This window comes from Thamnophis sirtalis, unplaced genomic scaffold (genome assembly GCF_051295495.1).
Source record: "Thamnophis sirtalis isolate CommonGarterSnake01/CBP01778 unplaced genomic scaffold, rThaSir2_p1.2 scaffold_3, whole genome shotgun sequence".
NCBI classification, from domain to species: Eukaryota; Metazoa; Chordata; class Lepidosauria; order Squamata; family Natricidae; genus Thamnophis; species Thamnophis sirtalis.
In genome coordinates, this window is record NW_028261383.1 from 64,655,684 (window position 1) to 64,669,889 (window position 14,206).

The window sequence follows — 14,206 nt, forward strand, 5'->3', positions numbered from 1 at the left end:
CAATCCAGATACTGTATCAGTTTCTAGTTTCTAGTGGTCTTAAAAAACCTCTCTTATTTCTGTTTAGCAAGTTGCCCTACATTATAAGCCACCCTTTGTTCTTTCTAAAGTATTCCCCAAATCTACCAGGGTCTTTTTATATCTATTCAATGCAGTTATAAATCTTTTTAGTTCTAATACAACATTAGACATTTATTTTATTTAGAGTTCTTCTGCACTGCTTAATAGCGTAGATTCCCCTGATGTTGTGTATCAGAATGTTTATTAGATTGATAGATTAAAAGTAACACATATATTTGACATACAATGCAAAAAGTTTAAAGAACATTGGAATCTAGTCTATGGTCTGTTCTAGAATCCCTGAAGCCTAGCAATTAACCAATAGCTGTCACAACTTTGCATTGTTTCTGTTAAGGACTTAAATAATTTTATCCTACTTTGGGTACTTTCCCAATTAGTAAGAGAGATCTGGAAATAAGAGAGTTAAGAGTAAGAGAAATCTAGAAGTACACGAGTCCTATTAAGTGGCTACTTGCCATCTATTTCTCCCTATGTTGTAAATCATTCTCACCATAGTGATGGTATGGCAGAGGTTCTCCCATACAAAATATCATTGCCAGCACCAGTGCAGAGTAACACATCTTCTGATGGTCTACGGGGAGGAAAAAAATCATTAATTCTAACAATATTGCCATGGTAGAGTATCATACATTCATAGTTTCAGAATTTACCATCTTTTCTGCTGCTTTACAGCCACAACTGAAAAGTATATGTAACAAATGCATTAAAAAACCAAACCACATATGGATATTTTAAATTAGTACATATCTCAGTATGAGGAGATAGTGTATGCTAGCCCACAACAACCACAAAGAAGCCTTGAGTGTAAATGTTCTACAACAAATATCATTTTAGAGTTGGTACACAGCGTCTTCTCCTAATTTGGTTAAAGCTTCAAAGACATTTCTTTCGCTTATTGCACCACAGGTGTAGCTCCCTTCTGTTATATTAGGAAGCACTACTCATTCTATGAACTAGCAATGTCTCAGAGTGCTTGACACTAGCTTATGCTATAATAAAACCAATTATTGTGTGCCTTTTTCTGCCACTCTTCCCTTAAGCATTCAGTTGGCATATTTCTGTTTTGAACCACCCTTCCGAAAATCTGAAATCCAAAAACTGACAAGGCTGGTTAATCTGCAAGATAAGTAGACAGATTTATGACATGGCTAAGCACCTAGGTCATATTCTGCAAATACAGAATAATTAACTTCTTAGCTTCTTGTTGGCTGAGCAGAAATTGTGGCCAGTTGGATGGTTGCCTGTTTCCAGATGTATCTTAAAGCTTAAAACCTTATGAATTTATGCATAATCCCTTTATAAAATTAGGTAGGATAGGTGGGGGAAGTTAATGCTCTGGACTGCATTCCTGGGGACAATATGTTTTATGGCACCAGGTGAAGACCTGGTCCTTTGAGAGGTGATTCTGAGCATTAGTTATGGGGTTTTATTTCATTCCTGATGACAAGAATCACATCCACCCACCACATTAGCATCCACTAACATGGACGTTGTAGCACGGTGACTGTTGTTGCCTATTTTCAAACCAACAGGCAGAAAAGCACAATATTTAAAAATAAATAAAAGTTAAAAATAGATCTCCATATAAAGTGCATTTAATATAATACAAATGTATCCTCTAGCTACAACTTAAGTGCCTTCCCTAAAACAAGGGAAAGATTTTCTCTGGGAAAGATCAGTCTAAGCAAATGTGAGTGGAAACCTTCTGAGATTCAGTATCATTCCAGGTGTGCAGTTTTGCTTCCCTTCCAAAGCACACATGGATCTCATGCATCAACCTGTCCCAGAGTCTCCTACTGCAGCATAATTTTCACTTGCAGCGTCTATACATGAATGCTCCACAGAATCCCAGCCGCTGGCTTTCCTGAATCTTAATTAGTTGGCATGTTCCAACAGGGGGTTATGTGAGAAATGCGGCATAAGAGGCACACGGCCACCACGAAACACACTTTATCCTACTTACAACTGATCTTCAAGCCATGCAGAAAACTATGAAGTTGGGGTATTATCTGCCATAATGAATAGCCATTTAATTAAGGACTGATGCTTAGGTTATCCATCATACAGGACAACTAGTATACATTTATTTGATATTAGAAAATTTTTTGTTCCTTTCCTATCCACTGTGTCATTTTATTTCACTGTGAGATGGCATGACTATCACTCTCCATCAGTGGGCACTACTAGTCACACAAACATATATTAATTGGAAATTAATTAGACTAACTGGATTTTGGGAAAATTGCAAAGAAGAGCAACTGAGTTGATTAAAAGGACACAAAAACATATCAAGAACAGTTGCAGGAATTGGGTATGGCTGGTCTACATAAAAGAAGAACTAGGGGTGATATGATAGCAGTATTCCGGTATTTGAGGGACTGCCACAAACAAAGGGTCAAATTATTCTACAAAGCACCAGAGGGCAGGACAAGAAACAATAGTTGGAAACTAATCAAAGAGAGAAGCAACCTGGAATTAAGGAGAAGCTTCCTAACACCAAGGACAATTAACCAGTGAAACAGCTTGCCATCAGATGTCGTGGGTGCTTCATCACTGGAAATTTTAAAGAAAAGACTGGACAGTTATCTGTCTGAAATGGCATAGGGTCTCCTGCTTGAGCAGGGGGTTGGACTAGAAGACCTCCTAACTCCCTTCCAGCTCAATTCTGATTGATTGAATCAGGATTGGCAGGGCTGACTTAAGTCTCTTGAAAATGTGAAAAGGCGGCAGAGAGTTTCATCCTTTGGATGCATTCCCTTTGCTCCTTTATAAAAGAGAATAAAGAAATATGCTCTATAGCAGCATTTTTCAAGCTAGACAAATTTAAGATATGTGGGCCAGCTCCCAGAGCACCCCAGCCAGCATGCTGCCTTGGGAACTCTGGAAGTTGAAGTCCACACGTTTTGAAGTTGCCAAGCTTGAAGATCACTGTAGATCATTCACCCACTCAGTACAGGATATGCAAGCCATTTTTAAATTGTGACTTACAGGCTGAGAGAAGGATTGGCCCAAAGCCACCAAGCCTGTTTTCAAGCCTACAGTTGGACTAGAACTCACTGCTGCCTGATTTCTAGCCTGATGCCTTAAACACTTGACGAAACTGGCAACCAACTTTCTGGAAGACTGTATCATTCTTCCCCCCTCTGTTTGTGCTGAATTTGTTTTCCAGCTTTAGACCTACAGACATACAGTATCACTGTAACAGCTGAAACTATTTTTCAAAGGGAATGGATGACAACTGGCAGATGACAGGCCACATCTGGTTGTCCCTGACATGTTCTCCAAGTTATTCACCTTATGTTCATCTCTACAGGCAAATTACCTGTAGAGATGAAAAACCAGGAGGAACTTTAAATTCTACTCATTTACTCTCCTGGCAGAGGAACGAATGTAGGAGCCTTTGGGCAGTTAACAAAACATTGCCAGGATTTTTATGGAGTTTCAAGCTTTGTTGGGAATAAGCCAGGCCTCTTTGAACAAATATCCCACGCTACAAAAGGACTAATCTTCTCCAATGTAGAGCTTCAAGCTTCCTGCTTCCTGTGTAAGGCAATTCAAGTATAAAATATATCATTATATTTTGCTACTATGTTACAAAGGCCAATAGCTGTTACTTGCTGAAGAGGGAAAGACCAGGAATAATTAAAGATCTGCAATAATTACATCAAATCACTAGAACTCGACAGCAGATACGTCAATTACAAGATTTGTTTTAGTTACTTCAACGAATAGAGTGTCTCAAGCAAATCATTCTACAAAAAGGCCATTGTTGTACCACAGGTGTATTTTAAAAAAAAGACGGGGTTACAAACAATTTTATGAAGAAAGCAACTATCGATTGTATTCCTTTCTGAAGTTATAATATTGCAAGTCACCAGGGGACTCTGCAGCAGATGGCAACACACATATATAGTGTGTCTGAAAAAAGAAGTGTCTGAAAAAAAATGCTTTTCCTACAGTTTTGGGTCAACATCAACATTTTCTGAACTAGACATTAAGGTACATCTTATTTTACTTTAAATACTGCAAAATAAAGCAGCAAGGAGGGGAAAGGTGATGTTCAACAAAGCAGGATTAACACTAAATGTGTGTAATTTGGGCCTGTTGATGTAGAGACCAGATTACAACTGTTCTAGTTAAGTGGGCCTTGCTGTATCATATAGAAAGCTTTCCAGGAGGATACTTTAAAGCACTACAGCCAGATGTGTGACAGCAAAGAAACAATATGGGGCAAATTAACCCACAAAGGAAAACTAGGCAGCAGCCATAATGCCAGTGTCAGCGGAAGTGTTCTATTGTTTCATCAAAATCACTTAGAATTTAGTGCTTTAGCATCCCATGTTTCTCCTTAAAATTGGGAAGCTAAAATTGGGACGCTATGGAATAGATACTGCAGGCTTGGCACCAATCTGAGTTGCTTGAGAGTCAGCAAGGATTACCCTGATCTCTGCCAGCCACAAAAAAGGATTAGACACTCTGCAATCTATCAGAAGATGGATCAGCCTCAATTCCCAAGTTGCTAGCCCCAAAATAAGCTTCCATCACTATACCATACAAAGTCATTTTTCATGAGAAATCCTGTTTACAGTTTTTTGACAGCAACAGGACAAAAATATCATCCAGGCACTGAGTTACAAAATAGCTCTCAGAAAGGAATGAAAGCAGTGCAAAGTGCTCACCAACTTTTGCCGCTTATTTGTTACTATAGCGTCCTCCTTGGCCAATTGTTATTTTAAATAAACCACCACTTGAACATCAATGAAAAAGGCATGATAGTTTTGGCCAACAAAGAGCACATGTCAATCAATGAAGAGTCCCTAACACATGAGCAATGACATGCATGCAAGATAGATGTACCGTATTTTTCTGAGTATAATACGCTTTTTCTCTCAAAAAAGAGGTTGAAAATCTGGGTGCATCTTATAGACCAAATACAGCATTTTTTGCCTCCTGAAACCCCGCCCCTTTCACCAAAATGACCGTGCATAGCCTTTAGGAAGCTTTTAGAGAGCTCCTGGGGGCTGGGGAGGGCAGAAATGAGCAAAAAATGGGCCCTTTTTTGCTCAATTTCCCCCCCCCCCAGTCCCCAGGAGCACTCTATAAGCTTCCTAAAGGCTATCCATGCCGCCCCTATTTTTCAAAAAGAATTACATCATTGCTCATTTTTGCTCCCCCCCCCAGCACTCTGCAACCCCCCTAAAGACTATTCATGCCTTTTTATGGGAAAAATGGGCCAATTTTTGCAAAAAACAGGCCACTTTGGGGAGGTTTGCAGAATGAAAAAACTTGTTTTTATTTGCCTCTTCAAAATCTTGGTGCATCTTATACTCCGAAAAATACAGTAACTCATAGCTATGAAAAAGATAAGCTTTGGTTAGAAAACATGGCAAGGAGCAAACAGATAAGACACATTTTTCTGAAACTGATACCTCAGTAGCTGGATATGTATGGGATTCCTATTCTAACCCCATGTGCCCCTCTGCTGATAGACTTTACTTGTTGGACATCGAAAAGTGGAATTAAATGTAACAGTAGTAGCAATAGTAAGAAGGTGGAGGTGCTTATAGTGCCGCTCTAAGTTCATGACATTTAGGAAAGAAACACCAACCACAAAGCCAGAGTCTGACACCAAATAGATGGAAAGTCCTACCTACAAGGAAGTGTCAAGATGCAACGCAAATGCAAAAAAACAACACAACATGCATATTTTCTGTGAGTTTAACTGGATGTGCAGGTGGACTTAGAAAGAGAGATGAAGGGGGAAGATAAAGACACAATGAGACTCCCCATTCATCTGGCTGCCAACAAGCACAATGGTAAAAGAACATAAACATTGAATGAATGACAGCAGGAATTTCTTAGAGGAAATGACTGAATATAGCAGCATGTAACAGACTGACGTTAGTGAGGAACGGAATGGAATCCTGCTGTTTAGATGGCGGCAAGCCAGCACCCCTCTTGAAGCAGAGGCAAACTTCCTGCTAACATGAAGTGTCAGCATCATTTTTAATCTCCCCTATCAAGCTGCAGAGAGAAATAGCCTCCCAAAAGTTCTGCAAACAAACGTAGAAATATTTGGTCTTCTGATATGGCAGACAATAAATAAACTCCTGTGATAAAAAGAAAACTAGCGAGTATGTGTACACAGACAAATCTCAAAAGGACAGGCATAAAACAAAATTCATATCCAGTACTTGGATCAGAATGTATCCTAGAACAATTGGATAGTTATGTGTAAAGGTGGTTATTACAGCTGCATAGGATTTTGTATTCAAAGGATGCATCACATTTGGGTGAGAATTCTTCAACCCAACAAATCTTCTCACAGAGAAAGGTATGGCTACTTCAAACAATTGTACATAGATGCTACACTCATACCTATACCCCAAAGCACCTGTATGTCTTTGAACAGGAAGCACTGCATATCCCTATTAATGATTTCCAACATGACTTTGACATTTATTCAGGATTTCCCTTTTCATTTTGTTAAGGTTGCCCACCAGTTGCAGAGAAGAAGAATCTTGATGGTCAGATTCAAACCCAGACAGAACAGAGCTTTGATCAAATGTAAAATGTTCCCTAGCTCAGCCTCTCCTTCTATCGTATTTTTTTCTGTTTGCAATGGAGAAAGACCATTTTAGTGTCTTATGAACAGTCTTTGATATTTAGGGCAAATGCACTCCAACATATTCTCTTAGAAGTTTTTCATCTTAAAGCTTTTTCTTAAAAGGAAAATATACTAAAGCAGTTCATCATGTTTATTAATATGATCTGTTTAAATCCTAGATAGAAGTGTCGTTCCTACTAAATCAGAATTTTTTTTAGTGATATGTCATTTAAAATAAAGATAATACATCTAATTATAAGAGATTCCTTTTTTTGTCCTGCCAATAAGACAATGTTGGCAACTCCATGCGTAGTGTTTTCTTGGCAATGCTATGAAGTGGCTTGTCCCTGTCTTCTCCCAACTTCATCATTTATTCATCAATCCTTGAGTTTCAAGGGCTTTCCTATTTAAATACTATGCAGAGTGGAGCATGCTTAGCTCCTGCTGCTACCTGCTGATGCTGGAGCTATGTATTAACAAAACAATTATGGCAAATTTTCTATGCTTTTTGTTAATAGCCAATAAATGTTCACCAATGCTATATGAATGTTTCTCCAAGTGCTGGTCAGCTATGATCTTTCTATCAAGTGCCAAAGATGGTTCTTGCTTTCAAAGCTGAAGTCCAACATAAAAGTAATTCAAGAGTGTTAGAATCCCACTTTAAAACAACCCCTTATAGCAGACTTCCAGGGGAAGCAATGGCAGACTAAGGTGCTTTCACTTTTAGTGGAACCAATGATCACGGTGGAAAATGAAGCCCATGAAGGAATTGGCTCCTTGAATCCCTCTCTGTATGTAGGAGAGGGCTTGGGTGTCCTTACAAATGCTGCCACGAAGGACTGTAAAGTACCAGTCTCTGGCGTGTTTCAGACCTTTGGTAGTTGGAGCTTTGCCCAATCCACAATTCATTTTTAAATGCCTCCAAATGAGAGAGATAGAAAAGTTGTGTTCTAGCCACATCCATGCCTTCATTTTCATTCTTCCATAGCAGTACATAATTGTCATGCACCATGAGGACAATAGAGGTTCCCTTTGAAAATTGCTACTAAAACTGATTACTACCAAAAAATTCATAAAACCATAGAATTGGAAAATGCCATTTAGGGGATCAAGTCAAATTTGCTGTCCAGTTTTGGAAGCCAAAACAAAGCATTTCCAACAGATGTGCCTGTCTGAACAAATTCAGTGACTCTGGGTAATAGGTTTCATTGTCAAGTTGCTCTTATTATTAAGGGTTTTTTTCTAGCATTCTATCAGAATCTATCTTCTTTTAACATAACTTAATTCAAGTCTCCTGAACCCTCAAATGTTAGATAATAAATCGTAACCTTCTATGAGATATCTTTCCAGGTATTTGGACAGTGGTTTCATTTCTTTTCCCTCTCTCTTTTTAAAATATTAAACATATCACCAATAGAGATGCTCTTTTAGGGAGATAGGCAGTTTAGAAATATGAAATATAAATTGTCTTAGTTTATAGTTGCCAGTTATTGCCTCATTACTTTTTTTCCAAATCTATGCAAGTTTTTCTGTATCATGGTATCCAAAATGAAACATAGTCTTCAAGGTAGAACCTGACCAAAGCAGAATAAAGTGGAAACATTATTTCTTATTATTGTATTTCTGTTGGTGCAGCCAAAATTAGCATTTTTTGCAGCCATATTAAACTAGTGGTTGATATTCAGTTTATTACTCCAATAACTTTTGCCATGTAATACAAATTTAGGTATTCCCAATCCTATATCTACACTTTTGGTTTTTATCTCTTAAGTGAGCTCTGCATTTGGCTTGATTAAATTATGTTCTTGCTTTCTGTTCATTTCTCTAACTCATCAATATTGTTTTGATTTTTATTTTTTGCATTCTAGGATACTAGCCAGTTTGCTCAAATTTATATAATCCACAAATCTGATATGTATTCCACCCACTTCTTTAACAATTCATTAACGGAACCTTAAGCAATAAAAGACCCAGAACTGAACTTTAGGATACACCAGTCAATATTTCTCCCCAAACCGATGAGAAATCATTGAGTAAATAGCCTTGTCTTTGGGAATGAATTTCAAAACTAGCTGTATATCTTTTACATTTTCATCCTCCAGTTCAACCTTTACACAGTTCGTCATCAACATGTTATGGGGTACATTGTCAAATACTTCAAGATATATTACGTATACAGCATTCTATTTTATATATTCTATTAAAGAAATTACCATTATAGTCTATAATGTAATTTTCCCCTTTACTATCTGTATCAGGGATTCTCAGTGAAAAGAAAGAGGTTATGATCTGTAACTTTATTACTACATGGTAGTTATATCTATATTGAAATTTTCCACAACATCATGTTCAACACAGACCATCACTTCAATTATTGCAATAAGTGCAAGCTTTGGAATGTATTCCTTAAGAGCCTCACAATGTAGTGACATATCATCAGAAGAAAAATTTGTATTCTGTCTGAGCTATAGGAAGACTTACTGTATAAAATATGCCTCACCTTGGGTATGAGTTTGCATATCTCGGGCTAGCTCCATTGGCAGAACAGAATTAACCAGAGCAGAAATAATAGCAGCATCCAAATTGCACATGGCTCCAAAACATTTCAGAAGCAGCAGGCGTAATGGAACTCTGTGCTCCTTAAGAAGAAAATTGTTTTTAATTAACAAAATACCCAACTATAAATAATGCATGTTTCTTTTACTTGCTATTCAGAAAGTGAAGTATTCCAGATGCACCTCAGAAAATAATTATTCTATGCAGACTGCAATAATTTCAGCAAGCAAATTATTTTATTTATTTAAAACATTTATACTGAATGGCCGCTCATCTTAATACCAAACTCCAGATAACTCCCAATCAACAATTGAAACAACATAAAAATCATATTAAACGATTAAAATGGCAAACGTTAAAAAAAACCATCTGGCATTAAATCAGGCTCCTGACATGCCGCCCCCCAATGCTATCCCAGTACTTTGGGGGTAAGGTCAGATCTTCAGTACTTTTCAGAAGGCTAGAAGGAGAGAGGCTTGCCAGCTTCAGTGGGAATAATGTTCTGCCACCAGAAAAGGCCTGCTTCCTAGGGAAATGTCCTTAGGCCCGCTGTGTCATGTGCTGTTTCTCAACATTTCCCCCCTTCGGGAACCTGGGGTGGGGGTGGTCTATGTGTGACACATCCGACTTGCGTGCCAACAGTTTGACATCCCTGCCTTGCTAAAATGTACTCCTGCAGAAAACCTGGACTATGCCAATATAGGTCTTTAAAAGTGATAACACTTTGAACTGCACTCTGAAGTAAATCGTAGGCCAGTGCATCTCACACAATAGAGGTATGCTGCCTCATTCTAGACCGGATGAAGATTCTGGATGGTCTCCAAAGGCAGCCCCATGTAGAACCCTCTGCAGTAATCTAAATGGGAGATGATCAAGCCATGAGTGACCCTGAGTCAGGTCTCCCAGTCCAGGAAAGGGTGCAATTGGCATACTAGACAAATCTGGGCCAAATCCATATGGGATGACTATTCAGAACATCAGAAATTGTCAAGATGCCAACATTTTATCACTGCATGTTTTGGCCTATTTTTTTAATTTATTTTTTGCTCCCTAGAGAAAGATGAAGTGCTTCTAAGAATCATGTCACAGTTAACCTGCCTTACACTGGCTTTCATGAATTTTCTAGTATTACTCTAGTATTCCTTCTAGTTACATCTTAGCTTATATTCCAATCTTTTACTCAAAACACCCCAAGTCACAATTATCAATCATTCCTAAATGTTGTTCTTTCTTATGCAAACTCAGTGGAGAAGCCGGCAGGGAAGATTGCAAGCAGAGGGGATGGAGGATTTGATGGGCTTGGTGGGCTTCAGGAATGAACCTCAAACCTTCTGGATTTTTGAAGGCAAGAAAGATTTTTTAGGCTGAAAGCCTAGGAAGGCTGGAGAACGGCATCATTCTCACGATCGCTTGGAAGGCCCCTTCTCCAAATTATGTGATTTTTGAGAAGGACCCTTCCAATGATTGTGAGAATCGGGCTGGCTTGTCAAAGGATGTGAAGTGGCCTTGACAGAACGCTGTAGAAAAAGGCAAAGGATAAGTGGACCTAAGTGTGATGGGGTGAGGAGACAGAGCCCTCTCTCCAGTGCTCTGTTAAATGCCCTGCACAATCACTTAACTACCCCAACTGGTTCATGATTGATGAGCAAAGTGGTCAGGAGCCCATCTCACTTAATGACAGCTTCCCTCAATGACAAAGATTCCAGTTCCAATTGTAGTTGCAGGTTGAGGACCACCTGTATACCCTAATTTTCAACGCAATGCCCAGATGTGTCCCAATTAACCAAGAAATGGGAACAACCTGCTAATGTGCCCATTAGGCACCAGTGGAGATCTTTCCAATGACAGTAAGCCTGCTACTTCTCTTCTTCAATGATGCTTTTAAAAAGTAGGGAAGCTACATTTAGCTTTCAAATTGCTAGGAGGGACTTTGTTATCCATAATTTCTACTTTTTGGGGAAAACAAAACTGTCAAGGCTAGGACAATCAGGAAGTCCAAGCAGTTTAAAATGAACATAAAGGTTTATTGCAAGCTCATGGTCTCTACAAGAATCTGAACTACTAACAGTCAAAGCAAATTGGCAGATAAGAGTCAAAGGAATTCAAGGTGGGCTGGACTTAGATCTCTTGTGGGCGTGAAGGGACTTAAGTCTGATGGCGTGTTTGACCCCTCTCTCGGGCTCAGCCTGGTCATCTCCTACAAAAAGGCATATTCCCCCAAATGTTATTGTTATTTCCACCCACGTTTTTCCCAATGTAGAGAATCCAAAGCAAACTTTGAGAATATTCTATTATTTTAGTGTGCTGACATCAGTTTTCCTAATTCGGCCACCGCACTTATACTTGGGCCACTGGTTCCTACTTTAACGTAGGGCTGCCATGCCTGCTATTTTTACTAATTAGTAGGACTGATTGGAGATATACCTAAAATAAGGGAACCTAGAGATTGAGTGTGAGGGTGGAAGAAGAGCATTATTATAGCAATGCTGTGTTACTGCTATGTTCAAATTTATTAATGTACAAGGAATAATTAAACTATTCAATATTCGGTGAAACTTATATGCCCGAAATGCAATGTCATACCATCTGGTAATATGTCACAAGAGATAATACTGATTCAAACTCATTCCTCCTGCACATCTTCTTGCATACTTCTGGATCTGCATCTGTCTGTAAAAATGAATGGGGGAAAAAAAATTAACAATCAGAATAGAGACACAAAGACAGAGTTATTCCCTAAATCTAGACTATTTCCAATGTTGGTAGTACTAAAACTGTATGTGCATTAAAACAGATTTTGCCACAAGAATGTTTCTTTCCCTCCCTCCTTCCCTTCGTCTCTTAGATCAGTGTTTCTCAACCTTGGCGACTTTAAGTCCTGTGGCATAGCTGGCTGGGGAATTCTGGGAGTTGAAGTCCACAGGACTTAAAGTCGCCAAGGTTGAGAAACACTGTCTTAGATAACACTTCTATTTTATATACATTCTTACAGGAAGAAATATCTAAGAGCTTTTGCAATAAAATCATAAAAAACTTACTTGAAAAAGAGCCAAACCCAGACAAAAGATGAATGTTATTATTCACTTGGAGAGGATTAAAAATTGTCTAATGAGCTCGACAATTACTGGAACATTTATTCTGACTACACCTGAGATGAGTTAGCCCAAGAGGCAACAGCATAATATTTAGGATCTCATCTAACTTGACTAAAACATTAGGAATGGTATATTATCTTAGCTAGAAGGTAACATTTATTGTTCCATTTGAGAATTTTAATCATTTGGTTGGCACCAAAAATTTGAGCTTCTCTTGATTCCAAGGGCCTCTATTTTGTGAATTGCCCATCCAGGCATTAAGCGATCTTATCACTCACTTTCCATTTGTAATAATCAAAATGCTGAGCAAATAAACTTTATAAAAAGCCTGCCTCTGCCAAAGCAACGAATTACCAGAATCTGAAGCAATTCTTCCAAATAACAGCAAATGACATTTTCATCTTCATAGAGGGCCCAACTGCGCTGTTGGGCATCATCTTTGTGCCGAGCCAGATCTGTAAATATCACCTTCAGTCTCTCTTCATCATGACAAATCTGGCCAGAAGGCAAACCTGAACAGAGATCCTGCAAGAAAAAGAAATAATGCACCATCTTAACAGGAAGTACTACTGCAGATGCTGCAGTTTTCAAATACTTTTCAAATAGTTGTTAATGTCTGACGTATGTTTTATACCAGGGCTGTCAAATTCCTGGTCCGCGGGCTGGATGCGTCATGTGCTGGCCATGCCCAGTTTAGGGAAGGGGGGGAAAGTCCCGATATGTCACGTGATGCTGCTGTGACAACGTGAGTTTGAGACCCCTGTTCTATACTATCTAGCAATAAGGTGCATCATTTTTTTTCTTTATGGAAGCAAATTTCTTTCGAACAACATGTAGATTTCTGGACTTACAGCTTTTCTAAAATACTTACGTCAATAACTTTATATAGAAACCCTAAATTTGCCTCTCTGAAGTATGGCCCATTGCTAAGGTTGCTAGGAGAAACAAGAGTTTATGAATTTCTATCCTTGCAATACAGGTAGTCTTCCAATTATGACCATTTGTTCAGTGACTATTTAAAGTTATAATGGTATTGAATGGACTTACGACTTGGTCCCTGAAGTTCTGGCCTTTACAGCACCTCCCCTCTTCCCCCCCTTTGCTCACTCTCAGCCAACAGCATCTTCCTTCCCTGGGGCCTCTGTGTGATCATATGCACACCCCCTGAACCTTCTCTTCTTGGTAACACCATGCCCTCTTTTCCCAGCCCAATTCTCTTTCCCAGCCTCCCCATGCTTGTATTTGTGCATTCTTTCCCCAGCCTTCCTGTTCACAAGCTTCTAAAACAATTACCATATTTTTGGAGTATAAGACGCATCAAGATTTTGAAGAGGCAAATTAAAAAAAAGTTTTTGCACTCTGCAGACCTCCCAAAACGGCCTGTTTTTCACGAAAATGGGTCCAAGTTTCCCCCCCCAAAAGGGGGCACGAATAGCCTTTAGGAGGCTTGTAGAATGTTCCTGGGGGGTGGGGCCCCCAAAACAAGCAAAAACTGGTACATTTTTCACAAAACAGGCTCTTTTTTGTCAAAAAAGGACATGCATAGCCTTTAGGAAGCTTATAGAGTGCTCCTGGGGGCTCGAGGGGGGCAAAATTGAGCAAAAATCAGCCCATTTTTTGCCTTCCCCAGCCGCCATGAGCACTCTGAAAGCCTCCTAAAGGCTATGCATGGCCATTGTGGTGAAGGGGGCAGGGTTTGGGAGGCAAAAAATACTGTATTCAGTGTATAAGACACACCCAGATTTTCAGCCTCTTTTTTGAGGGAAAAAGGTGCGTCTTATACTCCGAAAAATACAGTATCTATGATGTTTGTTAGGCTATAGGATAATCTATGAGGATTGTGAGAATAGACTGCTGGACCTGAAGG

The 14,206-nt window shown here is 39.0% G+C and overlaps 1 protein-coding gene across 2 annotated transcripts in view; it reads right to left on the reverse strand.

Annotated features, from left to right (window-relative positions):
- NCKIPSD (NCK interacting protein with SH3 domain) overlaps nucleotides 1–14,206 on the reverse strand; it is a 103,345-nt gene that overhangs the window by 11,292 nt on the left and 77,847 nt on the right. For both annotated transcript variants that reach the window (XM_087708994.1, XM_087708995.1), the window contains 4 exons: nucleotides 12,694–12,864; nucleotides 11,828–11,914; nucleotides 9,189–9,327; nucleotides 572–652 (listed from right to left, as the gene is read on the reverse strand). In XM_087708994.1, coding sequence (XP_087565120.1) covers nucleotides 572–652; nucleotides 9,189–9,327; nucleotides 11,828–11,914; nucleotides 12,694–12,864 — 478 coding nt within the window. The remainder of the gene's footprint in view (nucleotides 1–571; nucleotides 653–9,188; nucleotides 9,328–11,827; nucleotides 11,915–12,693; nucleotides 12,865–14,206) is intronic.